This window comes from Oratosquilla oratoria, chromosome 38, assembly GCF_046742065.1.
Source record: "Oratosquilla oratoria isolate Oo_2021 chromosome 38, ASM4674206v1, whole genome shotgun sequence".
NCBI lineage: Eukaryota > Metazoa > Arthropoda > Malacostraca > Stomatopoda > Squillidae > Oratosquilla > Oratosquilla oratoria.
The window spans coordinates 7,566,843-7,594,721 of NC_134814.1; the positions used below are offsets into that span (position 1 = coordinate 7,566,843).

Genomic DNA, 27,879 nt, shown 5'->3' on the forward strand with positions numbered 1-27,879 from the left:
ATTTTGCATCCAGCAACGAAATATCGTTACGTCATTTTTATTATACTTATTGTATTTCACATCACTTTAACTTAACATTTTCACGTAATTTAGTTACTAGTCGGGAGCCTAGAAAAGAGGGAGAGAGGGGAGGTAGGGGTGTGAATGGGAGTGGGGTATGTGGGGATGGAGCCCTAGGTACATGTAATTTGGGCAGGCCTAGATATATTTTCCGGTTGCGAAATGCTCACTGTTAAGCATTTACCCTAACCTGGTGTATGTACTGCAATTTCGTGGAAATGCTTCCCGGTGATCAACATCATAATTTCCACACAACGTTTCTCGCGAGTTACCTTGAATTGTATATGCTGGTTTAGTCGAGGGTATCTATAGTTTGGCCAATAGTCATGTTTACGGTATCAAGTTGTGGAGAGGGGTATTGCGGTTTTGTAGCCCTGGATTTTGATGAAGATGTTGCCGATTGACAGTACAGTATATATGAGATTAGGTACTTGTGGCAGGGTGCTGCGTACATTGGTTGTCTAGCAGTGTATGTGTTACTGTAGCGGGAGCCTTTCACTGGTGAACGGGTCTTGTCCGATCAAGTGGCCCAATCTGGACTTCAGGTTATTGCTTGTACATATATTTTATGAACATTTTAATTATTGCATTGAATGCAAGGGGGGAGGGTTGTGGATAACATAAGGCAATAGCGAAGAGTTGTGAATTGAAGACAGAGGCAATGGGATCCAGCTCGTAGCAGTTCAAGACATTGCTACTTGACCCATTCCCAAGGTCGACCAGACGCTATTGATCGTTGATGTTTGTTGAGTGGGTAGATGGGTGGGACCAATTTTGACCGGATGGTTTCAATTGACATTTGATCATGTTGGTGCGGTTAAGATGAGACTGGGGTGTATCGAAGGAATACCCAGGGACTGGGCGTTGTTGTGGGGTTTAGCAATTTCCAGTGAGGCTGGTCTGACATTTCTTTTATTACATGGATATTTATCGAGTTATTCTTAATTTAGGTTTTCACGATGGGGAATTTTGGCTTGTAGGTCTACTGTTGGTGAGTTAAGGTTTGGCTCACGGCGCTTCTAATTTTGTGGTCAATCTCGCGCACCTGTTGTGAATTATATTTCATGTTGGTTTAGTTAGTCCAGGGTACTTGGTTTGGTTAGGAGAGAGGTTTTGGTGTCCAGTTATCGTTGTTTGACGGGTTGAGTGAGTATTGTTGAGGGGTGTACATTACCTCAAATCCTAGGCCCCCACCCCCCCCAAGTTCACGGTGCAGCACTTCTGGTACAGCCGTACTCTTTCGGTTTGGGGGGTACCTGTAATTCGATGTTCTTTTGGTACATTGGATGTTTGTGATCATCTATTTGCTATAATTTTGGTTATTTGACTTAGAGCAGGGGGGTGTTATAGTAATTCTTCTTGCAATATTTTTGAGATGCGAGGTTTGGGAGGGGCTTATATATCCAACTTTACCACGAGTTTTGACGTGCTTGGCGTATTGTCGGCCTTATGCTCTTGCAGTTTTGTAAAGTACGGAGTTTCCGACAGCTGGGAGATTTAGAAGTTTGCAGGCCATTTTGCTCTATGGGCGTACAATCTGGATTCCACCAATGTACTGTGTCGTGTAGACGATGAAGTTTTTGGGACTAGTTAGTCAATTGCTAAGGTGTCTTGTGAGGCAAGCTGTTGTCAATTGCTAGAAAGTTTTCTACTGTACTGGTTGAATATGGAGCCGTTTGAGAAAATAATTATGTTTGTTCACGAAAGGTACCATCAAGGTTCTTGAGGACTGGGTATCAAGAGCAATGAGAAATAGTTACTCGGTTGTAGGCCTAGTATAACCAATCACTGTTTAAGAGTAGATTACTTGTTATGCACAAAGGCAGGTCTATGGATGTGCAAGTCATTGTTTGAAAGTGAAAAGGCTGTAAGTTGGTTTGTGTTGTGATGAAGAGCAATTTGTTATTTAGGTGGATATTAGTTTTCTTTGAGGGTTTGTGATGGTCCAATGGGGAGGTATCTTGCACCAAGTCTTCTAACTGAAGATATGGGGAAGTTGACCAAGATCTGGTAGCATTTCTATAATTAAAATATATATATAAATAAATAAATAATTATCATTATTGTTGTTGGGGGAGGTACAAGCAGATTTTATTGGGAAATGTAGGAAAATTGTGGCTGTTGTTTTTGGAATGCAAGTGGTGGTAACCAGATATTTTAATAGATAAAGGTTGTTGTACTGCCTCATTTGGCTTGGGTTGGGAGAACTGGGGATAAGTTAAATAATATAGCCCCATCAGGTGCGTGTGTGTGTGTGTGTGTATGTGCCTTGCTGTGCTTCTTGTAAGCAACTGCAGTCACGTTTCTTTGGTATTCCGACACATAACAGCTTGACTGGGTCATCACTGTACAATGTTGGGCATACAGTGAGAAGGCACATCATTCGACATTTCAACATACCAACTTTCTTGGTGATATAATGAACCTTGCTCTTTCAGCTGCATATTTTTAGTATTGTCATGGTCAGGTGATTCTGAGAAGACAAAGTGGATATGCTGCATCATGACTATCGCATTCCAAGTTACCAAGAATCCGCTGCCAGGAACCATCCCAATCCTGGATTACCAAGTACAGGAACAGGTCAAAAGACTTATAAAACGCAAATGGAACAGTCATCACTTCAACTGAGATGGTCAGCCAGCATGAACAGACAGCAATGTACTGTCGGAGGAGTTGGAGATGTATGACACGGGAAAAGGTGTCAATGGCACTCAAAAACTTTTAAATTTGTAGTAGAGTTTGTGTTAGGGTTGGAAATGATGTGAGTGGTTGATAAAGATGGGTTTACATCATGGGTAGTTTAACGTGTACATGGATAGGCTGGTACAGGAGGTAAATGCAAAGGTGATGGGCAAGAAGAGACTTAATGAGAATGGAAACAAGAGGCATGCTAGCCACTTGTTTGCAGATGACATTGTGATTGTGACTTGGTTGGACGAGAGTCCAAGGCACTCAATGATGGGGTTCAAGAGGATATGTGAAAGTTGTAAGTAAATAATGGGAAAATACTGTATGATGATGAGATGTACAAGGTGTGAAGGTAAGTTGGGGGTAAAGATTAAAGACAGGTTAGGGGAAGTGGATAGTTTGAAGTATGAGGGTATGCCAGGTAATGTAGTGGGGGTGAAGGTAAACTACGAGTATGTCTAGTGGAAACAACAAGTCTCGTGAGAAACTGGTACGTAGGAATGGACACAAATGGAAGACTATAGGAAGATTGTGCCCTCAACACTATATAAAGCAGACACTTGGAATTTGAGGGAGGAAGTAAGGATGAATAAACATTTGAGAAGTATGGTGGTCATAAGAATAAATAGAATCAGAAGTAGACCAGGGGTGGAAAGAGATAGGGTCAATAAAAAGTACTGTGATGGTTTGGGCATGTGGTAAGAACAAGTGAAGAGAGATTAGCAAAAATGAGTGCTGAAGGCAAAAGTAGATGGAGTGAACTTGAGGGAAAGACCAAGAATGAGATGGATCAATGGGGGTAAGATAGCCTTGGGTGAGCATGGAAGGGAGAAAATAGGTGTGGGTGGAGAGAGGTTGTCAATGGATAAACTGACATGGTCTAAAGCAGCATTTCAAAACCTACACTTGCATAATCTTTAAAACAAATTGCATACCTCAAGGAACCCCTGTGCCCCCCCACCCCAAAATATATATATATATATATACACATACATATACCAAGGCTTTTTCCCCCTTACAAGGGAGGTAGCCAAAAAGGAAAAGGCATAAAATAATTTCCACCCATTCCATCCCTGAAAACACTCCACACCCCTCCACCCTCCCTCCCTTCTTAGCACCTCCTAGATGATGGGTCATCCCTGCACCCTGTCCACTGCCCTGGGTCAGAAGCAGTGTTGCAAGACACAGCACATCCACAGCAAGGCCGCTTCATTAAATCGGCGACCCCCCCTCTCCGTCCCCCCATATAAAGGAGAGGACGGGGAGAAATCCCTTCAGGCTGCGTCAAAATTTTGCTCACACACACTACCTCACCCATCCCCCCGTCCATTCCACCTCATGCTTCACAACATTTTCCATATACAACCATTCTCCATTCACCCCTGTCTTCTGTCCTCTCCTGTCCATTCTCAATAGACATTCCCCTCTTCCCCAAAGCCCCCTTCACTCCATCCATCCATCTCATCCTAGGACGTCCCCTCATGTTCACTCCCTCCACATCTGCCTTCCATACCTCCTTTACTAATCTTTCTTCACTCAGTCTTTCCATGTGTCCAAACCATCCTAATACTCTTTCATCAACCCTATCTCCCAGCTCCCTTTCCACCCCTGTTCTCCTCCTCACCTCCTCATTTCTCACTCTATCCAGCCTAGTAACCCCCATCATACTTCTCAGACACTTCATCTCAAACACATTCAAGCTCCTTCTCTCTTCCTCTCTTATGTTCCATGTTTCTGCTCCATACAGTGTTGTTGGCACAATCACTTCTTCATACAGTCTCCTCTTAGCACCCATTCCCAAATTTCTATTCCTCATTACACTTTTTAATCCACCAAGGCATTTACTCGCTTCTCTCAATCTACATCCTACCTCCACCTTTTCCTGCCACATTTGCACCTAAGTATCTAAAACTATCCATTTCCTCCAGTTGCTCTCCCTCAATGCTCACTTCCAGATTACTGCCACTTTCACCCATTGTACATCTCATCACCTTACTTTTACCCACATTTATCTTCAGGTTTCTTCTATCACACACTCTCCCAAACTCTGTCACCAACTTCCTCAGTCCCTCCTCCAATCCTGCCACAAGCGCAGAGTCTTCCGCAAACAACAGCTGGCTCACCTCCCACTTTTCTCCATTTTCTTTAACCATCTCCAATCCCTGACCCACTACCCTTGCATTTACCTCTCACACCACTCCATCCATGTATAAGTATAACAGCCAGGGCGACATAACGCATCCTTGACGAAGTCCCACCTTTACCTCAAACCACTCACTCTCTCCATTTCTAATCCTGACACAAGCTCTACTACTCTCATAAAAACTCTTGACAGCTCCCAGAAGCTTTCCTCCTATCCCGTATATCTGCATAACCTCCCACAGTGCCTTTCTGTATACCCTGTCATAAGCCTTTTCCAGATCCATAAAGGCCAAAAAAAATCCTTCCCCTTTCCTATAGCTTTCTCACATATCTGTCTTACCACAAAAATCTGATCTACACAACCTCTACCTGTCCTAAATCCACACTGTTCCTCACCAATTACTCCCTCTGTTCCTCTCCATCAAGATCCTCCCATAAGCCTTCCCAACTACACTTAACAAGCTAATCCCACTGAAACTACTACATTCACACTTGTCCCCCTTTCCCTTGTAAAGTGGAACTATATGAGGGAGGAAGTAAGGATGAATAAACATTTGAGAAGTATGGTGGTCACAAGAATAAATAGAATCAGAAGTAGACCAGGGGTGGAAAGAGATAGGGTCAATAAAAAGTACTGTGATGGTTTGGGCATGTGGTAAGAACAAGTGAAGAGAGATTAGCAAAAATGAGTGCTGAAGGCAAAAGTAGATGGAGTGAACTTGAGGGAAAGACCAAGAATGAGATGGATCAATGGGGTAAGATAGCCTTGGGTGAGCATGGAAGGGAGTACAAAATAGGTGTGGGTGGAGAAAGGTTGTCAATGGATAAACTGACATGGTCTAAAGCAGCATTTCAAAACCTACACTTGCATAATCTTTAAAACAAATTGCATACCTCAAGGAACTCCTGTGCCCCCCACCCCGATATATATATATATATATATATATATACACATACATACATATACCAAGGCTTTTTCCCCTTTACAAGGGAGGTAGCCAAAAAGGAAAAGGCATAAAATCCTTTCCACCCATTCCATCCCTGAAAACACTCCACACCCCTCCACCCTCCCTCTCATCTTAGCACCTCCTGAATGACGGGTCATCCCTGCACCTTGTCCACTGCCCTGGGTCAGGAGCAGTGTTGCAAGACACAGCACATCCACAGCAAGGCCACTTCATTAAATTGGCGACCCCCCAATTGCATAAAAGGAGAAGACGGGGGGAAATCCCTTCAGGCTGCGTCAACTTTTGCTCACACATACTACCTCACCCCCCCATCCCCCCGCCCACTCCACCTCATGCAATCACAACATCATCCATATACAACCATTCTCCATTCATCCCTGTCTTCTGTCCTCTCCCGTCCTTCCTCAACAGACATTCCCCTCTTCCCCAAAGCCCCCTTCACCCCATCCATCCACCTCATCCTAGGACGTCCCCTCATGTTCACTCCCTCCACATCTGCCTTCCATACTTCTTTTACTAGTCTTTCTTTACTCATTCTTTCCATGTGTCCAAACCATCCTAATATTCTTTCATCAACCCTATCTCCCAGATCCCTTTCCACCCCTGTTCTCCTCCTCACCTCCTCATTTTTCACTCTATCTAGCCTAGTAACCCCCATCATACTTCTCAGACACCTCATCTCACATTCAAACTCCTCTCTTCTTATGTTCGATGTTTCTGCCCCATACAGTGCTGTTGGCACAATCACTCCTTCATACAGTTTCCTCTTAGCATCCATTCCCAAATGTCTATTCCTCATTACACTCTTTATTCCACCAAGGTATTTACTCGCTTCTCCCAATCTACATTCTACCTCCACCTTTTCCTGCCACATTTGCACCTAAGTATCTAAAACTATCCACTTCCCCCAGTCGCTCTCCCTTAATGCTCACTTCCAGTCTACTGCCACTTTCACCCCTTGTACATCTCATCACCTTACTTTTACCCACATTTATCTTTAGCTTTCTTCTATCACATACTTTCCCAAACTCTGCCACCAACTTCCTCAATCCCTCCTCCGATCCTGCCACAAGCGCAGTCGTCCGCAAACAACAGCTGGCTCACCTCCCACTTTTCTCCATTTTCTTTAACCATCTCCAATCCCTGACACCACTACCCTTGCATTTACCTATCGCACCACTCCATCCATGTATAAGTTGAACAGCCAGGGCGACATAACACATCCTTGACGAAGTCCCACCTTTACCTCGAACCACTCACTCTCTCCATTTCTAATCCTGACACAAGCTCTACTACTCTCATAAAAACTCTTGACAGCTCCCAGAAGCTTTCCTCCTATCCCGTATATCTGCATAACCTCCAACAGTGCCTTTCTGTCTACCCTATCCTAAGCCATTTCCAGATCCATAAAAGCCCAAAATACATCCTTCCCCTTTCCTATAGCTTTCTCACATATCTGTCTTACCACAAAGATCTGATCTACACAACCTCTACCTGTCCTAAATCCCTCTGTTCCTCTCCTAATCCTCTCAATCAAGATCCTCCCATAAGCCTTCCCAACTACACTTAACAAGCTAATCCCTCTGAAACTACTACATTCACACTTGTCCTCTTTTCCATTGTAAAGAGGAACTATACAGGCACTCCTCCAGTCCTCTGGCACTCTACCCTCTCTCCAGCAAACATTAAATAACCTCACCAGCCAGTCCACCATCACTGTACCTCCCTTTTTCAGACATTCTGCATGGCATCCATCCAGACCAGGTGCCTTACCTGCTTTCATCATCTTAACAACTGCCTTCACCTCATCCTTCCTTATTTCTCCTCACTCTCATTTTCTTCGCATTTCCCACTGCAGCTATCTTTCCCTCCCTATCCTCCTTCACATTTAGCAACTCCCTAAAATATTCTGCCCATATATATATATATATATGCCCACCCTCCAAATGGCAGAGTACTAGTTAGAAAGCTTGAGAATACCCATAAGAAGATTAACCTCCTTAATGCTGTCGACTTTAATAACGCATGCATACAAGAGAATCTGCTCCCTAGATATTCAAATATATATATATATATATATTACCATATCTCTCATTTCATTTTCATCGTAATAATAGGTTAGATAGGATGTTTATATTACATTATTACAATAACCAAGAATATGTTGTGCGTGTTTAATTATATTACGTATATGAAATGAAATAAAAAATCAAAAGTGCATAAGCTTATCTCACTTTTCACAGAACCCCTGGGGACCTTTTGCAGAATCTTAGGGTTGGTTGAGAACACTGGTCTACAGGAACATTTTGTTTTCTCTAATTGCTCACAAGTGAACAATGGAGGGTCACCATGTAGTGAAGCAGTGGGGTAAAGCAACTTAGGCTGTCAGGCTCTGCTGTACTGTGTCTTGTTGCATTACATCTCATCTAGGATGTGGGTGGGGAGCAGGGATGGTCCTTCATGCACAAGCTGGAGGGGCATATGTATATATAGGTATATATATATATCAGCCAAATTACCTGCACGTAGCTGTGTGTTCGTGAATCATCCCTAACCTAACCATACCCCACCTAACTTTAACCCTTAACCCTAACCAAAATATATATATATTTTTTAAATGAAACATAGTTATCCTAGTACCTGGAGTGATAGGATATCAGAATATATATATAATATATATATATAATATATATATATATAATATATATATATAATATAATATATATATATATAGAATATATATAGAGATAATATAATATAGAGAAGAGACCTGGTATATCAACAGACGATGCTATCTGGGTACAAGGTTAGGGTGGAGGTGGATCAAACATTTGTCAGCAAGGTTAACAGGGGCATACTATAAATTCCCTGCTTCAAAAAGCTGTCAAGATAGTGGCACCATCCTAGCCCACTACAAGAGGAAAAGTTCACAACACTAAACTGAATCAAACAGAATTATGTTTAAGGCACCTTTTCTTACCCCTTTCCCATACTGGATGAGCAGAGGGAATCCTGAATAGGGCTGCTCAATTGTGTAGACTGATGTCGAGCTGTTAATCCCTATCCTAACGTAGGGTGACCATTGGGCCTACACCATCTGCCATGTGGGTTACAACAAAGGGCTTCTAGATCATCTGCACCCACCACAACCAGAAGATTAATGTTTGTTAGTTGGAAGAATTAGAGTTTTCAGTTTGTGGGAAAAATTGAATATTCTGTCAATCTCAGTCACTCCCTCATTCATGATACCACTTGGATGTAGTGTACAAGCAGTTGGTTTCTCTTCAACCAGCTTTCAAATCTTGTTTCGGAATCTTGCCTCCACTTGCATAGGTAGAGATAGGATGGAGAGGGAACCAAAACCTCAAAACAGGATTCAAAGCCAGTATGGTCAACCTCACTCCCAACAGCATTCATGGCAAGTAGGAAAACACCCTCTGAGATACTATGGTTGCAATTGTATTTGGAACAAACACTGAGAATTAAGAAGTTCCACCACAGGCCTAATTTGTTCAGTTTTCCAGAAGATAAAACGATTATTAGCGTTTCCAATCATACCAGTTCATTAGGTGTTTAGGTTGTTTGGTTAAAACTCCAAAAATGAATAAAAAAACTTTATTTCATCACTAAATTTACAAAAACTAACCTTTGAGAATTTGCGAGAAGATGCCGGAAGGACTATGCCTCAGACACAATCTAAATGGGTGGTGCAGATGTTATTAAGTCATACTGGTTCAGATTTGGTTACTGCTGCTTTTTGGATTAAAAGTTCAGAAGTGATAAAGCAGGACATTCTTTTCTGCTTTTTTTTTTTTTTTTTTATACATCATTACAAACATTTTGGAAAGGCAGTGTATCAAAACCACACAATTCAAAATTAGAACTCAGAACAACTTAAAAAGAACCAAAACAATACTTACAATAAATACTTCAGAATATAAAACAATAAAAAAAGAAACAGACACAAAATAAAATGACAAAAATAACTTATGGTATGCATGGTAAATTTACGAGAAAAAAATGATCAAAGAAAACAGGCTCATGCAGGACAATGTTTCTTTTGTTATGGGACTGTAGTTACCAGTGTTGCTTTCCTTGTGGATAATTTCACACCACTATCTTTTATTGTGTTGGCTTAGTCAAACTCCGATTCTTTTGAGGGCCAATTACACTTAGTTATGGTCTCAAGACATTAAATATTTGAGGACTATTGTCAAATTTGTAACAAAACAGCATTATTGCTAGCAATTACGTATAAAAAAGAAATAATAATAATAATAAATAAAACACAAAATAAAATAAAACAATCACACGTATGATTAAAATTTATTCATGTCTCGATAGGTTTATTTTCCTCAATTGTAACAATTATGGTAACTGTTGTCACCTTAAGACCATCTCCATATATATATATTCCCCCCCCCCAAAGTTCTGAGGAAATAACTGAGGTATTGAAATTTGAATGCTCAAAATTTTGTGTAGTGTCATTGTTGCTTGGGGGTGATGACTGAGAGAACACAGATGTTGTAGTGTTTTGTAAATCGGATATTCTCACTCACTGGTGGAGGGTAGTTTCTTGTCATACTTGGTCATTATGAACTGTAGGTTATGAGCACTTCTATTCTTGCGGACAATCTTGTGTCACTGTCGTACATAGTATTTCACATGTTGGTTTATTTATTTGAGGGTGTTTATAGTTTGGTTAAGAGTCCTGTGTTTTGTACAAGGTTGTAGGGAGAATAGAGGTATTGGTGTTTTGCTCCCCAGGATTCATTGTATTATCATAGTTATCTAAGGGGGTAGATAACAGAGAACATGGTTGTTGTGTAAATTATTCTAATATGTGTAGTATTGTGAGGAAAGCTTTACACTGAAAGGTGGGGGATTTGCTTTATATCATCTATGGCTACAGTGAAAAAAGCATGAAGAGGTTGCTTCCTTGAGGGACTTTTTCTGGATATATGGTGGGGATACGGTTGTTCTTATATATATATATATATATATATATATATATATATATATATATATACCGTATTTTCCGGCGTATAGTGCGCGACTTTTTTCCGTTGGAAGGACCTAACAATGGGGGGTGCGCATTATCTACGGCCTACGATAAAAATTCTGTGGCTGTGTGTGTAATTTTTTTCACAACACACTTCTCCGTGATGTTCCGTGAGAACAAGAAGAACAGCCATGGTGACATGAAAGAATACGCCAGCATGGGCTACCGTATATAAATATTTGGTATAGGTAGGTATCTATTGAATCTTATTTTTCATGTTTAAATAGGCCTAAACACCATGAAACATGATCAATATTCATGATATTTGCCCACGTTCACAGCATCTTAGTTGAATTTTATGTTGGCTTTGTTGCTTCACTTTAGGTATGGTACAAATTCCGTTGCGGCCGTTCATAAACTCGTGTCAAACACCTGACTACAACACCCTCTTTCGGGAGTTATATTAACTAGATGTCACCTCGATGAGAGACTGTCCTATTTCACCACTGTCATTGCAGGTTCAAAGCTAAAACGAAACAGTCTGTAGTTTGTTTCAGTATTAAACAAAAAATGGTAAAGACGAATTATTTCCTCAAGATATAAAATGAAAATTTTCTGTAAAAATCCCGAAATTTTTCTGTATATTTTACTTTCAATAAACTTTTTTTAGATCATATTTCCTACAAACTATTTAAGCTACAAAGTAATAAGGGACCAACACACAACATGAGTCATATACTGGTACATGTAGTTCCGACTTTTTCTCAGTTGTGTCCTGATTGATGCCTAAACTGACATTTAATTTAGTGACAAATCAACAGATTTCCCAGCGGTGGCTCTAGCCAATGAAAAATACTTCTCCATGTAACCTCGTTCACATGATATAAATACCGAGGGTAGGCCATCTTTGCCAAGCCTAGCGCCACGGAGCGTTGAGATGTGGAACTAAAATTGGTTCTCGATTCTCTCGCTAGATGGCGATCGGGCATGCGCGTTATACGTCGGTGCGCGCTATCTGTGTACTGAGATAACGAAGTGCATGGGTGCGCATTATAACCCGATGCGCATTTTAAGCCGGAAAATATGGTATATGTATATATACATATATATCCAGGAGGTGCCGAGATAAGAGGGAGGGAGGGCGGTGGAGGGGAGTGGAATATATAGGAAATGGAATGGGTGGGAGTGGTTTCTATGCCTTTTTCTTTTTGGCTACCCCCGTGTAGGGGGAAAAAGCCTTTGGTATATGTATGTATATACGCAGAATTTTCTGTGGATTAAGAATTTAATTATCAGGGTGGGCATAGTTCCCTAAAATCCTTGAGGATAAAGTTCATGGAGGATTCATCACCTCCAGGCTGCACTATATATTAAAATATATATATATATATAAAAACTGCAAAGGCATATTGTTCATTAACAAATGCAGTGAGGCTCATTTTCATTTTTGTTTGCACTAATCGATAGTGCTGCACCCTATTTGAAATTCCGTTTGAAGGGGGGATGTGAATAAGAAGGTTTTTTAGAGATTTGGAATGATAATTTTCAAGTAGTTTACAGTGACAATAAGTGATTGGGTAGTTTTTGTTATTTCTTGATTTGAGAGGGTGTGTTCTATCCATATTCTGTTGAAGATGTTTAATCTTAAGTTGTTAGTTTTTACAGACTATAGTTTATCAGTTCTATCCTCGAGGATAATTCTAAGCAATTGTTGTGTGCTATATACTGGTATGGTTAGGGGTATTTATAGTTAAATAGTCCTGTTTCTGTGGGATTGATATGAGGTTTGGGCGTTTTGTTGCCCAGGATTGGTGTAGTCGCTTGTTTTTATGGGTCAGAAGCAGTGTCGCAAGACAGCACATCCACAGCATGAAGCGGCCTTGCTGTGGATGTGCTGTGTCTTGCGACACTGCTTCTGACCCAGGGCAGTGGACAAGGTGCAGGGATGACCCGTCATCCAGGAGGTGCTAAGATATGAGGGAGGGTGGAGGAGGTGTGGAGTGTATTTAGGGATGGAATGGGTGGGAATGATTTTATGCCTTTTCCTTTTTGGCTACCTCCCTTGTAAGGGGGAAAAAGCCTTGGTATATGTATGTATGTAGTTGTAGAATATGTAAACTGGACATCCCAGTAGTATATGATATTGTAAAGGAAGCTTTCCATTACCAAATATAAGGGTTGCTTCCTGTCCCAAGTTTGAGAGTATGAAACAGGAATGTTTCAATTTATGGTATACTAATGCTATTTCAAAATGTTAGTTGTGTTGATAAGATGACAGCCACGGAATGCACATGAGCTTTGATGGTATTTCTGACATTCCTGTATATTATTCCTGGCGTCCTTTCCATATGTTCAGTTTTCCTTATCAAAGGATTGGGTAATCATCCATTATTGACTGTGGAATAGAGGCATCAAAAGGTGAGAGGACATCAAGAAGATTGCTTGTAGGGTAGTTCATGAATATGAGAGGATAAAGTGGCGAGTTGTCTGGTTATTATTCATTATTGTTGTTTGGTTATTAACATCAGTACTTGTATGTTGTTCTGGGACTCTGCTGGATTATGTTCAGGGCTCTGTTTTAGGGGATTTTCTCTGGCTATTTTCCCACATGAGGTGAACAAAGCAGATTCTGAACTGGGCTGTGTAGTTGTGCAGGTTGTTGTCACCTGTGTCTCTATAATCTAACTAAAGGATTACCACAGCACCAACACTGCCTGCCATATGTGTTCTGCCAAGGGGGATTTAAGTAACCATCTCCTGCCCCCCCAACAATCACACACCATCACTAAGGGACTCAAAAGGTTGGAAGAATGATATTATTGTTAGTTAATGGGAGAAGTTTGTTATCAACTGAATACACTGTCAGTCTCAGCCACTTCCTCGCTCTTGGCATAACCCAGGGGCACCACTTGGAGGTGTTGCGATAGCAATTGGTTTTCCTTCAACCTGCTTTGTGGTCTTGCCTTCCTTTCCTTCTTACAGACAGATAGGTCTGCAGGACCTTGAAATGGTGCTTAGGTCAGTTGATAATGCTGACAGCAGCTCAAAGGAAAGTGTTATGGGGCAGGAAAGAGGGGATGGGGTGTAACAGAGGAGCCTTGGTTTTGAAAGGACTGTTGCTCTGTCTTGTTGTTTGGTTATCATTACCATTCATGCTGTATTTTAGCAAGTTGAGGGTCTACAGCACGGTTTGGTTTTGAGATAAGTTTAGGAAACTTTTTCTAACCCCTTTCCCATGAAGTGTATACTGCTGCCAAGTTGACTTGTGCCTTAGTTCCATCATAGACACTCGGCCTACACTGTTTGTAATAAGTTGTGACTACAGGCTTCCAGAGATCATCTTCCCCCACCATCAACAGAGAACAATTAGTTGTTTATTGGAAGAAAGTTATAATTAGTGAGAGTGATGACTGACAGGGACTGAATACACTGTTAGTCTCAGTCATTTCCTCACTCTTGGCATCAGTTCCTGCATAGGACTTTGACCTGGAGACAGCAGTCGTTTTTCCTAAAGCTTGCTTCATATCCTCAGAGATCTTGCATCCAACTTCTTGGGTAGGATATGAAACAGAGGCAAAACTTCAAAACAGGATTCCTAACAAGTAGGAAAATTATAAACCTGTGATACAGGTCTAGGTGGATGCATTGAAAGGGGATAATACATCCCGAGCAAGCTTATCTGTTGGCTATCAATTATGAACTTGGAGGAAATTCAGGAGCCATAGGAGTTCATGGAACAACAAGTGGTGGAAATGGAGATAGAGAAGAGCTTCCAGGACACTACACAGATCAAGAGATGATTATGAAAGACAGGGGAAGGGAGTATAAAAAAATTATATATATATATAATAATAATATGTATATATATATAATAATAATAATAATAATAATAATAATAATGTGTATACATTGTGACGAATGTGGATAGGAGGTAAGGGAACACGGGCTGAGGGAAATACTTTTATTCCTGACTAGTTTCGCCTGAGTGGCTTCTTCAGAGGAACATAGTTTGAAGTCAAGTTGGTCAATATATATGGCAAAAGAAGGAACGTGGCAAAGTGTCAGGTTGGTCCCCCACTCGACCTCATCTGTCGGTGTGGCGGATTGTCACAGCGGGTGGACCAAGTATCCTCCTGTTGTTCTCATGGCTGAAACGTCCATCTGGATCAGGGGCTCTGTGTTTATTATTCATTACGATAAAGTGTGCTGCTGCTTTAGCCCATATTAAATCCCCAGTCCTCTTATTGATGTTATCATGGATGTTGATAAAAACGGACTCCATCGCCTTTCTTTCCTGCCGTGTAATGTTATCCATGAGAATTTTTGCCTGGTCCCATTTTGGTAGATGGCCTCTTTCGTCGACATGGTTAACTAATGCACTACTAACCCTGTGGTGCCTTACATCTGCTCGGTGTTCTTTCAATCTGGTGTCTAAGCCTCTGCCGGTTTCACCGATGTATTTTCTGTCACATAAATAATAAACACAGAGACCCTGATCCAGACGGACGTTTCAGCCACGCGAACAACAGGAGGATACTTGGTCCACCCGCTGTGACAATCCGTCACACCGACAGATGAGGTCGAGTGGGGGACCAACCTGACACTTTGCCACGTTCCTTCTTTTGCCATATATATTGACCAACTTGACTTCAAACTATGTTCCTCTGAAGAAGCCACTCAGGCGAAACTAGTCAGGAATAAAAGTATTTCCCTCAGCCCGTGTTCTAATAATAATAATATGTATATATATATAATATGACACTACACAGATCGAGAGATGATTATGAAAGACAAGGCAAGAGAGAAAAGAAATCATATATATATAAAGGTAAGAATAACCGAGTTTTGTGGTAACGGAGGTGAAAAGTGGGTGTAAAGATCTAGATTGGGTAGAAGATACAACTGCATGGTCTACTGAATAAGTGGGCAACAGCTTTTGATACAAAAGAGTTTAGTGATATCAAAGAACACAAATAATTTATATTTCGGGATGGAAAAGATGGCAGAATGATGAAAGAGTATTAGGATGGTTTGTACACATGGAAAGAACGAGTGAAGAAAGACTAGTAAAAGAGGTGTGGAGGGCAGAGGTGGTAGGAGTGAATTTGAGGGGACGACCAAGATGGATGGAATAAAAGGGGTGTTGAGCTAGGAAGGGAGAAGGCAGGAGATATTAGTGAGTGGAGAATGTCTGTGTATACACAATACTGTGATGCAAGGAAGGGAGGGGATGGGGGAGGGTTTTAGGAAGTGGTATGTGCGAATGATATTTTGATGCAACCTGAAGGGATTTCTCTGTCTTTGCCTTTTCTGCAGGAGGGGAGGGTTGCCAATCAAGTGAAGTGGTCTTATTGTGGATGTACTGTGTCTTATTGCATTGCTTCTGACTCAGGGCAGTGGGCAGGATACAGGGATGACTTGTCATCTATGAGGAGCTACAATGAAAGGGAGGAAAGGGTGGTGGATGGGAGTGAAATGGGTAGGAGTGGGTATGTGCTTTTTGAATTGGCTACCTCTCTGGTATTAGGTTAAAAGCCCTTGGTATACAGATAGACATTGGGTTCCAGTGACTTGAACATGGATGTCAAGCTAACTCCTCTGTTACATTCAGGGCTCACAGAATGCTAGAACCTGTACATTCTCTTGGCCTTCCACAGAAGTCCACTAAAAAGTTTGTTTGCTTTTACTCGAGATTAACTGAGATAATACAAGGAAGAGATGGATGGGCAGATTGCGCCTTCTTGGATTTGCAGAAAGCATTTGACAAAGTACCACACAAAGAATTAATCAGTAAAATTGAAAACATTTGAGGAATCCTAGGCAAACTGTTGGAATAGGTGAAGGATTTCTTAACTGGGAGAAAAATGAGAGTGGTACTTAGAGACAAAAATTCCAAATGGGAAGATGTGAAAAGTGGCATCCCACAAGGCTCTGTTTTTGGCTCCTTTAATGTTTGCCATATACATAAATGATATGGATGAGGGAGTAAATTGTTACATGAACTCTTTTGCTGACGATACCAAATTACTCAAGAAAGAACAAAAGAAGATTGCAGATTGCTGCAAGATGACCTGGATAAAATATGGGAATGGAGTCGGAGATATGAGATGAACTTCAACATTAAAAAAATGTAGCATAATAGAATTTGGAAAAAGTAAAAATAGAGTTTTGGGACAATATATAATTGGAAAGTCAAAACAGTAAACTCAGAGAGGGACCTAGGAGTAATCATCTCAAGTGACTTGACACCTGACAAACATGTAAATAAATTATTTGGAGAGACTTACAACTTATTAAGATCAATGAAAGTGGCCTTCAACTACATAGATGAGGAGATGGTTAAAAAAATAGTTGTTACACTGATAAGACCAAAATTAGAATATGCTGTATCAATGTGGGCATCTAGCACAAAGAAGAACATAAGAAAATTAGAAAAAATCTAAAGAGCAGCAACAAGAATGTCACCTACAATGTCAAATCTGACATATGAACAAAGATTGGAGAAATTAGTTGTCAACACTAGAACAGAGAAGGGTAAGAGGCGACTTGTTGACCATTTTCAGAATTATGAGAGGGATGGAAGTTCTCAATAGAGACGATTTATTAAAGTGGGACAGAAAAGAGACAAGAGGACATGAAAAGAAACTAAAGACACTTACAGAAGAGCTTCCCACATACAGTGATCGATGTCTGGAACAAACTGAACAGAGAAACAGTGAATGCCAGAACTGTACACTAATTTAAGAACAAAGTGGATGTGGAGAGATACGAAAACGGGTCACTACGAGCATAGCTCTCGTCCTGTAAAATACAACTCAGTAAATACTCCCCTCCCTTTTCCCAAGCTATCCACCAAATCTTTACCATACTAAAACATCTCTACTACATCATAAACACCCTAACCAACCCAATCTTCCATACCTAAGAAGCCTCCAATACACCCTCCCTCAACTTAACCACCAACAAAATATCAAATGCCTACAAACATTTAACAAATATCAATACATACATTGATCGATCCCATTTAAACCATGGAGTAAGTTATGTGGCAGCCTCCGCAACTTTAATAAGACCTGGATCTCTCTCCCCCAGTTGCCTCAATCTTCACTATCCTCAGTGCCTTGTGTGTTTACAGCTCCTTCCTGTATCCTATACAATTGTATCAGATTTGTGAATAGTTCTGTGTTATGTTCACCCTCGAGTCCCACAAACCAATGACCCACAAAATCTATTTATGGATTGTCCACATTTCTAACCACTTCAAATCTGTATCCTTCGGCTGAGCAACACCATATGTATACATCCCTAGCAATGAAACTCAAGAGGGGGCCACAAAAGGTACCATGAACAGCAACAGACTTACCCAGTTTAAATATCTGGCAAGGATGTAAGTGAAGCTACAAATCATCTAAAAATAATCAAACCCCCATGTACATCCATGGCTGTCTTCACATCAACATAACTGACATTTTGAAATTGCACCAGTATGCTTAAGAACAGGACAATCCAGCCTTAAACATGGTCACCTTATGACAGAAAACAATTCTCTTATTTGCCAATATCACAAATACTACCAAACTCCCCAATTTACACAATGCCCCATATCTGCCTACTGTCATCTACCCCCATCAAATAATAACTACAAATCCTGAGCAACAAAACATCAAAACCTCTGTCATCTACCCCATCAAACAATAACTACAAATCCTGAGCAACAGAACATCAAAACCTCTGTCATCTACCCCATCAAATAATAACTACAAATCCTGAGCAACAAAACATCAAAACCTCTATCATCAAACTTCCTATGGTAACTTGGACTATCAAGGATATCAGATGCCTCAAAAATAGATACTCTTCAAATATTTGTCTTTCTGTGAAAAGTCTGAATGCCACAGTAATACACTTCAAGTGTTGATGTTCCTCCCCTACTGATATATCTATTTTCTATTCACCTTTCTTACATTTCCCTCTTTTTCTCCACATTTTTTCTATTTAATGCCATGTGATCATGTATCTGGCAACAACAAACTATCTCTCCACTGAGATTGAGAAGCAGTGGATAGTGGTAAATGTTCACTTGCAGGTGAAGACATGTCTTGCATTTACTCAGACTTTCCTTCCTATATGCAATTATCATCTATGCTGTATCCATTGCACACCATGGGTATAAGTTGTTACAGGAGTAATTGCAGTGCAACAAGGACACAAAGATTAATGTTCCTTATAAAAGGCACCACCCTCCCCTTCTGTGACTTCATCCTTAACTCTGCATAACCTTTCCCCTGCTTTCAATGCCATCACCCCCTAATGCTAAGGCATTCTTAAAAACCTTGATATTTTGAGTTTTGAAGTCACTGTATGACAACTGCACATCAAACAGAAATCAGATATACAATTCTTTAACATCTGATGAACATCTCCATTAGTTTTAAACATAGCATAAAAACAAATATTTCTAGTGAGCAACAAACTGTGATTATTTTGCATGTTTATATAACACACACATGTGAGTTTCAGGTGTCAAAATTACTACCATATAAATCAAAAGAAAAATGCGAATTTCTCATGTTTTTAGTGGTCTTTTTCCCTTAACCTATGACTTTATATATACATACATACATACATATATATATATCATATATATATATTAAAAATCAGATAAATTGAAAGGACATGACAGTATCCTGTAAGAGTATGCTGCAGGAAGTCCACTTCATCACACTATAAATCCCCTTGACTAAGCCAACATATGAAATATAAGATAATGCATGAAGGTGGTGTGAAATTGTCCACATGAAATGTTGGTAAACTACAGCCCATAATAAAAAGCAATCTCCCAACACCATAGCTAGAATATATCACCAAATTTCTCATTTATGTAGATGGTCACCAGATTATAACCCAACAGAACAACTATAAAACATCAGCAAAGAAAATGCTTTATCAAATGAGAGAGAGATATGGGGGGATGGGGAGAGGGAGAGGGAGGGGAGGGAGGGATAGGGAGAGAGGGAGGGAGGGAGGGAGAGATAGGGAGAGGGAGGGAGGGAGGGAGAGAGATAGAGGAGGGGGAGAGGGAGAGGGAGAGGGAGAGAGTCTGACAGCAAAAATAAAAAAGAAATTAAACAATTGCTTCACAGGCTTTGGACAGTAAAAGGAAACATTAATTAGTCTATAAATATCCATATACACTATACTTCCACAGCATTGTTCCCAATCAATTCAATGCCTCTGGTCTTTCTTGCAAATGACCTGGCCTACAGGTAACTGGTAGCAACCTCAGAGTCCTCCATTGACTCAAGGAAAATAAATTGTGTTGTTGTCTAGGAATTCACAGTGTGAGGCATTGTAATGTGTTCTGTGTCCTGTGTATGGTGGTTCCATCTGGGGGCAAATCTGTGGCCAGGGCTATTTTGTGTCAGTACTGCTTCAGTGCAGCTTCAATTTTCTTTTTGGCTACCCCCCATGTTAGGGGGAAAAAGCCTTTGGTATATATATATATGTGTGTGTACTGCTTCAATGCTGGATGGTGCCCCGAGCACAAGCTAGCCAGTGTGGTTCTAACCATATTCCGAGCTTCTGATGTTTTTTAACAGCCCTCCCAACAATCAAGAAAACAAACGTTAAGACACTTGTGGTATGAAATAAAGAATTCATAACATGATGCGCCACAACCAATCAAAACACCTGCAAGCAGAAACCAAAATCCTCTCCATAGAATGTCACTTGAAAATTACTGATGGGGGAATCTAACTTTTTCATGGTATTGACAATTCTCCATATTTATCCATTATCAGTTTTTCCATCCATTTTGTTGGTTTTTGTTTCATGTTCATTTGATTTGTGAAGCCATCAGCTAATTGTTGTAGGTGTTTTTTTTCTTGGTAAGCCATTTCTTTTTTAATTTATTCCTTTTTCTGTAAATTCCATCTCTTGCAGATGCTGTTGAAAATTTTCCTATGGCCTCTGGGAGTTTTTCTCGCTTGCCTTCTGGATGGTTGCTACTATTTTTTTCACCATTTCCTCTATGATTCTGTCAACATCTGAGTATTCTTGCTAGTCTGCTTTTTGGTAGTTTATTAATGTTCTCTTTGAAGTGGGTTGTATCTTCTCTTCTAGTTTTATGGCAATCTTTATTATGAAGTGATATGATGAAATATCTTGTATAGTTCCCATGTTGTCATTCCCTACTATGTGTTCTTTTCATTATCTGCGCTTCATGTAAATTGATCCAATGCCAAATAAACTTAGGGTACGCATACCAATGGAGATGCACTTGCCCTATGCAGACGCATTTGACACATAAAACTTCTACCTGCCGATGGTGAATAGATAGTATACAAACTTCTACCTGCCAATGGTGAATAGATAGTATAATTATAGGCTCAAAAAATCACTTAACTCTCCTATAACTATGCTCCTATCTATTCACCATCGGCAGGTAGAAGTTTTTTGTGTCAAAATGCGTCTGCATAGGGCAAGTGCATCTCCATTGGTACACGAATCCTACTAAGGCTGTCACACCAAGCAGTCCCATCTCCATGCAGAACACCACAGCTGGAATGAGGTTTTCCCACAAATCCTTTATACAGTGTATATTATGTTGTTGGCATACATGATTGTGTACAATGCAGTCTTCCATAATGTGTTGTGTTGTATGGAGTGAGGTATTGCATTCTGGACAGTTATCTGTGACGTGGTCGTCCAACCTCCTCTGGTAGCTTAGAAGGGCTGGATGATGACAGCACCATGGTCTACCATGGTGAACTCTGGCCTTTTGGGGGAGAGATGATCCAGAAGGATGGATATAAAGTTGTTTGTGTTTATAGGCTGGATGAGCACATTGGTGTCAGGGTATGTTGGTTGAATGTTGAAGAGGTTGTCTTATGGTGTTGTTGCTGGAGTTATTCTGTTTAAGGTTGAGAGTTGTTCAAGTATTTTGTGTCCTCTATGATCTGCAGTTTGTACATTGAGCCATACCAGGTGATGTGCATTCAGATCACCTGCCATCATGTTGTTTGTTAACAAGCCAATTGGTTGAAGTGTTAATCTGCTGTCTGTCTTCTTGGGGCAGTGCTATCCACACATAACCCTCTTGACATTCAGTCCAGCTGCTTGAAAGCTGGACATTATAACACCTTGCATTAGTACAACCAACACATACAAAAAATCCACACTAGCATGAAACTCAAACATCTACAGCATTTTCCTATTTGTACAACACAATACTTCCATGCAAGAACACATTCACACTTGGATCCCAAAACAAGCTAGGCCTACCAACAAACTCCCTACTCCATCAAACCCCCCCTTGCCACACACACAATCCTGGTAATCCATTTTATTCCAAGCTGTTGTCTTGGGGAGGAATGTATGTGATCATAATGTCCCTCTGGTTTTAATTTTCAGATAAACTGCCTCAGCCTTGTCCTCATTCTGATTTACTTCTTTCACCATTAAGTCATTCCTCACAACAATCACCTCACTTCCCCATTCTGTCTTGCCTTCAACTGTAAGTCAACAAATTTTGGTAGCTCTTTCTACTAAGCACAAAATATCAATTAGTAAATCCTAGAATCATTTATCTTCAACTTAGTTAAAAGTAATCCATCTACACTTGCATAAACTATTATTTCATTGTACTGCCTACTGCATCATCATGCCCTCTCATTTTTGATAAAATGTCTTCAATCCCGTCAAAATTTTGATTTTCTTTTTTCATTTTATTCTGTTTTTTCTTTCATATCCTTATTATACAAGTTCCTTTACCTCTGCTTGTATGTCTTCAGTGGCAATGAGTGGGTGGTGTTTCCTAGCTGTACCAATGGCGGATATTTCCTTGTAGTGGTCCTGCAAGATGAACAGCAGAGCTGCCAATTTTCAAAACCTGCCAGCCCCTCACCTCCATAAGGAGGTGCATCCCTGTGGGGCTGACAATTGTTTTCTGGACCAGGTCAAAGATTCCATCATCTTCAACTGTATTTCTTACCTTTTCACATAGGATAAGCTCACAACTAGTGACAGCTCTCCTACTTTCAGCCAATGACACAAAGTCCCACATTAATGCAACATTCCAAAGTTTCTTCCCTTTGAAATCTGTGGGAAGGCCCAAGGACTGTTGTTGGCCACTGTGCAGCTGCGGGTTTTCCACCAAGTAAAGTGGAAGTGTGATGGCGATGGAATGGGTGGGAGTGGTTTTATGCCTTTGTATTTTGGCTACCTCCCTTAAGGAAGAAAAAAACCTTTGGTATATGTTAAGCTCAAGAAAACAATTCTTATCAATGGGGTATTACTGCAACATCACTGTTTAGAGAAGTGCATGGTGAATGATTTTGAGGAGAAATTTGATCTGCCAACCAGTTTCCTTCGGTAACAACTTTTCTGGTGAAGGCTGGTAACAAGGTGGGTTTGATGCAGAATAGATTTAGGCAGTCAACATATGGGTTTGCTTGCAAGTTAGTTATAGCTATACTGCTAAGGTGAAAAGTGGAATATTGTTGTCCAAAAGTGTACTTGGAATGCCGAGATATCAAAATTATCAAACCTTCCTGAATTCCCAAGATCTTTTGTGGGTTTCATCTTTTTCAATCAATATCATATTCTTTTCCTGAATTAGAAAACACTGCATGTGTAGTTTGTTGGCAAATGCAGTGTGACTTTCTATTTGCATTAGGATATCTGTTGTGCTGTGGCTGGTTCAAAAGCCTGTTAAAAAAAGTGGTACAAGAGAAAGACATTCCAGTTGCTATGACTGTGAGAATGAGACAATTTTTCTTCTTAAGAGTTTGCCGAGGCAGTTCGTAAGGGCAATTGGGCTAGAGTTTTCTGGTGAGAATTGGTCTTTTCCTCATTTGGGGAAGAGGATGAAGTCTTATTTAGTTGAAACTGTTTACGGATGTTGTGGTTGGGTAAGGCATCAAGTGTCATGGTGTACATTATCTGGGCTCGGGGTTGCTCTATCTACATGAGCAGAACTGTTATCAAACTGTCATAACAAATACACATACTTATTGGATGATTCTCCTTAATGAAACTTGGTAATATAAAACTATTTCTGCTGCAAGAGAGTAGATGTTGGGGATTACTGAACTAGTTCTAAACTGCCCCTTTGGCACATCCATTGTGGCACGATTGGTAGTATCCTAACCTTGTACTTCTTGCTGCATTGAAAACCCACATTAAGGAGGAAAAGACATACCCCTAAACTGATGACTGGTATCTGACTAGCACAACATAGAAACAGCAAGATAATTGTAAAAGAACAGTGCATTAAATAACTTAAACAGATCAGCATTTTGATGGATAACCAATCTGACTTTAGATCTTGAAGATCATGGGTGTTGAACATGTTAAGTTTTTATGCATGGAGGACTGATGTACTGCAAGAGATTGCATTTACCTTGAACTACTGATGGTCTGTGATAAAATACCTCACAGATGATTAATATGGAATTTAGACCATACTAGGAAACTAAGAGGTAAACTTCTTGAATGGATGAAAGATTTCCTGAAGGGCAGGTAGATGATGACTAATGAGGTCTGGATATCTGCCTCTGCAGTGAAAATAATGTCCCATTACTATCTGAAACTTTGTTACAGAGAACAAAAACTCGTCATTTACCTGTTGCTGCATTTTGAAATTATAAAAGCTCCTCACAAGCATCTATTTCCATGTCAAAGAACCACAGAGGTTGCAGATCTCCACCCATCCATTATTTCTCCTGTCTCTTTTTTGTCAGATACTTTTCTCTGCTCTTTTCACCTGTTTTTCCTCTCAATTCTCTTCATTAACTGTCTTTTTCCCTCTAGTTCTCTATTAGATCTATCTACATCTCTCCCTCTCAACATATATGGTATGTTATAGACATCTGGACACCAATTCAAGTATGACTAGGATTCTGCTGTACAAGAAATTCATTAAAATATTTTAAAATTTCTGATCTCATTATATATATTTTCCCTTTCTCTCCTATGTTTCAGTGGATTGGAGCTTTGTACTGCAGCTAACAATGCATATACACCTGCCTACTTGTTCCTCAGGTAGCGGCATTGTTGTAAAAAGATGTGTTTATCTAGATGGCATTATGTGCATTGTTTTTATTCAATGACATTTAATCTATTCTAAATACCCAAATGTCATACAAAAATCCACATTCATGGGATTAATACAGTCATCCCTTAACATTTGCAGTTTTTATTATTGAACAATAACCACTAGGACAGGTTGTTCCCATGTTACAGGAGAGCAGGGTGAACTGGAGAAAAGAAGTCAGGAGCTATCCAGTTACACACAATAAAACACCAGTATTTTCTTCCACTGTACAGTTTAAAACTATCTTTATGCCATAATGCTATGTTAAGCATTTAACATAATTATACACATGGTTTTCCTGTACTTTATTATTAGAGAATAGGATGTCTAGGGATCTTGGTGGGTGGCAGTAATTATTTACAAAGTTCTCTGGTCCCTAACCCTTGCAAATGTTAAGGGACTCCTGTATTACCAAATATGTAAGTATTTTTGCTACATGAATGCATACACGATACCCTACATTATGCCATCACATGTTGAGTAAATGATTAAGGGACCCAGTACCCAGGATGTCCCCAAATATTTACGTCAATGAAGAACCTTGTTGCCACACAGACCATGGCAACCATGATTTAGTATAAGCAGTGCTATGTGAAATTTTTTCTTGAAAGAAGCTAGCAGAAATGCTCAATGTCATTTGTATAACTAAATCTATTCATGAAAACATGGCACAAGTAATTTGAAAAGCCATTTAAAATCTAAACAGAAAAAATGCAGAAATGGAATTTGGTAAAAACTCTTTTGCAAATAGTTAAGCCTGATAATCAAAGGTTAGTTTAGGTGCATTTTGGAAATGTTTAACCTACAAAATGACCCTTATCCTAATAACAGTCTTACATTAGAAATGTTAGTGATGGATGATTTCTTATTCTGCTATGTTGAAGACACAATTTATGATGTTTATGTCCATGGCAGTTACCAGTTGGACTAAAACAAAATAATTTCTACTCCACAATAATCTGCAAACATTTATAATGTTTTGTGCTGATAAATTGGGATGATGCTAATATCACAAATACTATGAATAACAGTATTTCACTCACTACAGACATGTGGTTGTCGCAGTTGGTGTTTCAACTAAGACTAACAGCAAATGCCATCAATCGTGATTTTGAAAATGCAAACTGTGCTAGCAGCACGGTTGTACAGCTATTAGAATACACACTGGAGAAAAGGATGATTCTCCTTAATAAAACTTGGGGATTGTGTAGTAAGTGACTCTGGAGCAAACATGAAAAAATGAATAAATAAATGAACAAATGAAATAAATAAAATAAATATAATAAATCAAATCAATAAAATTACTAAGTTCTGATAAATTTGGACTGTGCTAAGCATAACATAGCTGTTAATCAAGCCAGTTAGCTGTTAAATATGTTTTTTCAGTTACAGAAAGCAGTGTATACAACTTAATGGGAGGCTTGTCACATATTTTCACCACAATCATGGCACTGGATGAACTAAAGATTCACGAATAGTTATGATTGCCCCACCCAAAAGGTCTCCATTGTATTTTGGAACAGTCCAATACATTATGCTCAAAAGAACTGAAGAAATTAGTCACTTTTTGTATGAAAGAGTGAGAGAGAGGGAGGGGGAGAGAGGGAGAGGGGGAGGGAGGGAGGGGGAGAGGGGGAGGGAGGGAGGGGGAGGGAGGGAGGGGGAGAGGGGGGAGGGAGGGAGGGGGAGAGAGGGGGGAGAGGGAGAGAGAATATATATATACACATATACACACACACACACACATGTATGTGTATGTATATATATAGTTTATATATAATATATATTATACATATATATATTTTAATGTATAATCTAAAATAACAATAAAAATACATATATGTAATACCAATAAATGCAAATAGTCATAGTGAACATGTCACAGTGTGTAAAAGCTTTATTACCATACAAGGAACTTACCAAATGAATGTATATGCATCAGTAGCTGACGTAATTAACCCCACCCCCATTTCATCATGTATCAAGAATACCTTCTGCCAAGAATCTGCACCACTAGATTTTGACTCGATCAAAATTACCAGAAAGACGTATACTATATGAAAGAAACAATGAGACAGATCATTTGAAGGACTAGAAATTGGCAACAACTACTCGATGGAAACTTACCTTGAACCTCCATATAGAGGTAAATTTATTTCTTCTTCACATATTACACAGCAGGTGCATGGAACAGTAGCTCGCCTTTGCGATGAGTTTGCAAGTGTTAGTGTGGGTGAAGATGACAAACCATGAAAAGAGAGAAAAAGGAATGAAGAACCCAAAGCCAGCTCTTCAAACAGCACAGGCAGTTCTATAAAAAGTGCATTGGCATTGATCATAGCATCTAGTTGTGATGAAGAACCAGAACAGAGAACAAAGACAAACACATTAGACAGGGTTCATAAATACCACATGGAAAAAAGACTGGGGGCAGATAAAAAAGATCCACTGAAATGGTGGAGCAAACATTGTTGAATACCCTATATTAAGAAAACTTGCAATCAGTATTTCAGTTGCTCTTCAAGCAGTTTTATCAGTGAAAATCATCTAGTAGTCCTGGCAACATACATGATGAAAAGAGGAACTATTTTCGACAAGAGAAAGCAGAGAAAATTTGAAGAAAAATTTCACACTTTTAAATTTCTAATATTAAATGTGGGAATTTGTGACTAAACAACAGCAGTCAATAATAGTAATTTGTTTAGTACTTTCCAAAGGAATGTAGTTGGTAGGATATATTGTAGTAGCAAACACAAGTGTACACTATGTGGCTGAAAGTCATCACTATATTGCATATATGTACTTTAATATGTAAATTATATCCATAAAGAGCTAAGATGAGAGGGAGGAAAAAATCCCTTGGTATATAGCTAGATTGATATATATATATATTATATCCGTTGGAAATTGAAATGTGGACGAGC

The 27,879-nt window shown here is 39.7% G+C and overlaps 1 protein-coding gene across 4 annotated transcripts; it reads right to left on the reverse strand.

Annotated features, from left to right (window-relative positions):
- Positions 1 to 165: 165 nt before the first annotated feature.
- LOC143019957 (uncharacterized) lies at positions 166 to 27,879 on the reverse strand. 4 transcript variants are annotated; one of them, XM_076175994.1, is made up of 5 exons: positions 27,083 to 27,879; positions 9,505 to 9,554; positions 8,839 to 8,955; positions 8,093 to 8,327; positions 166 to 2,079 (listed from the first exon to the last, which is right to left on the reverse strand). In XM_076175994.1, the coding sequence occupies exons 1-3, from the start codon at positions 27,292 to 27,294 to the stop codon at positions 8,924 to 8,926; spliced, it is 294 nt and encodes a 97-aa protein (XP_076032109.1). In that variant the 5' UTR covers positions 27,295 to 27,879; the 3' UTR covers positions 166 to 2,079; positions 8,093 to 8,327; positions 8,839 to 8,923. The 4 variants fall into 4 exon arrangements, 3 of the variants coding, with proteins under 3 accessions (XP_076032109.1, XP_076032110.1, XP_076032107.1); XR_012965869.1 differs by lacking the exon at positions 27,083 to 27,879 and having other exon boundaries at positions 166 to 1,316; positions 1,474 to 2,079; positions 8,839 to 14,727; XM_076175995.1 differs by lacking the exon at positions 8,093 to 8,327.

Excerpts from the sequence above, each read along its gene's own strand:
- LOC143019957 (XM_076175992.1), bottom strand. The coding sequence starts at position 27,294 with ATGATCAATGCCAATGCACTTTTTATAGAACTGCCTGTGCTGTTTGAA. Across the intron at positions 9,555-27,082 it reads CCTCTATATGGAGGTTCAAG|ATTGTGTCTGAGGCATAGTC; the intron begins GTAAGTTTCCAT and ends CCACCCATTTAG. Across the intron at positions 2,080-9,504 it reads CTTCTCGCAAATTCTCAAAG|AAATGCTACCAGATCTTGGT; the intron begins GTTAGTTTTTGT and ends TTTTAATTATAG.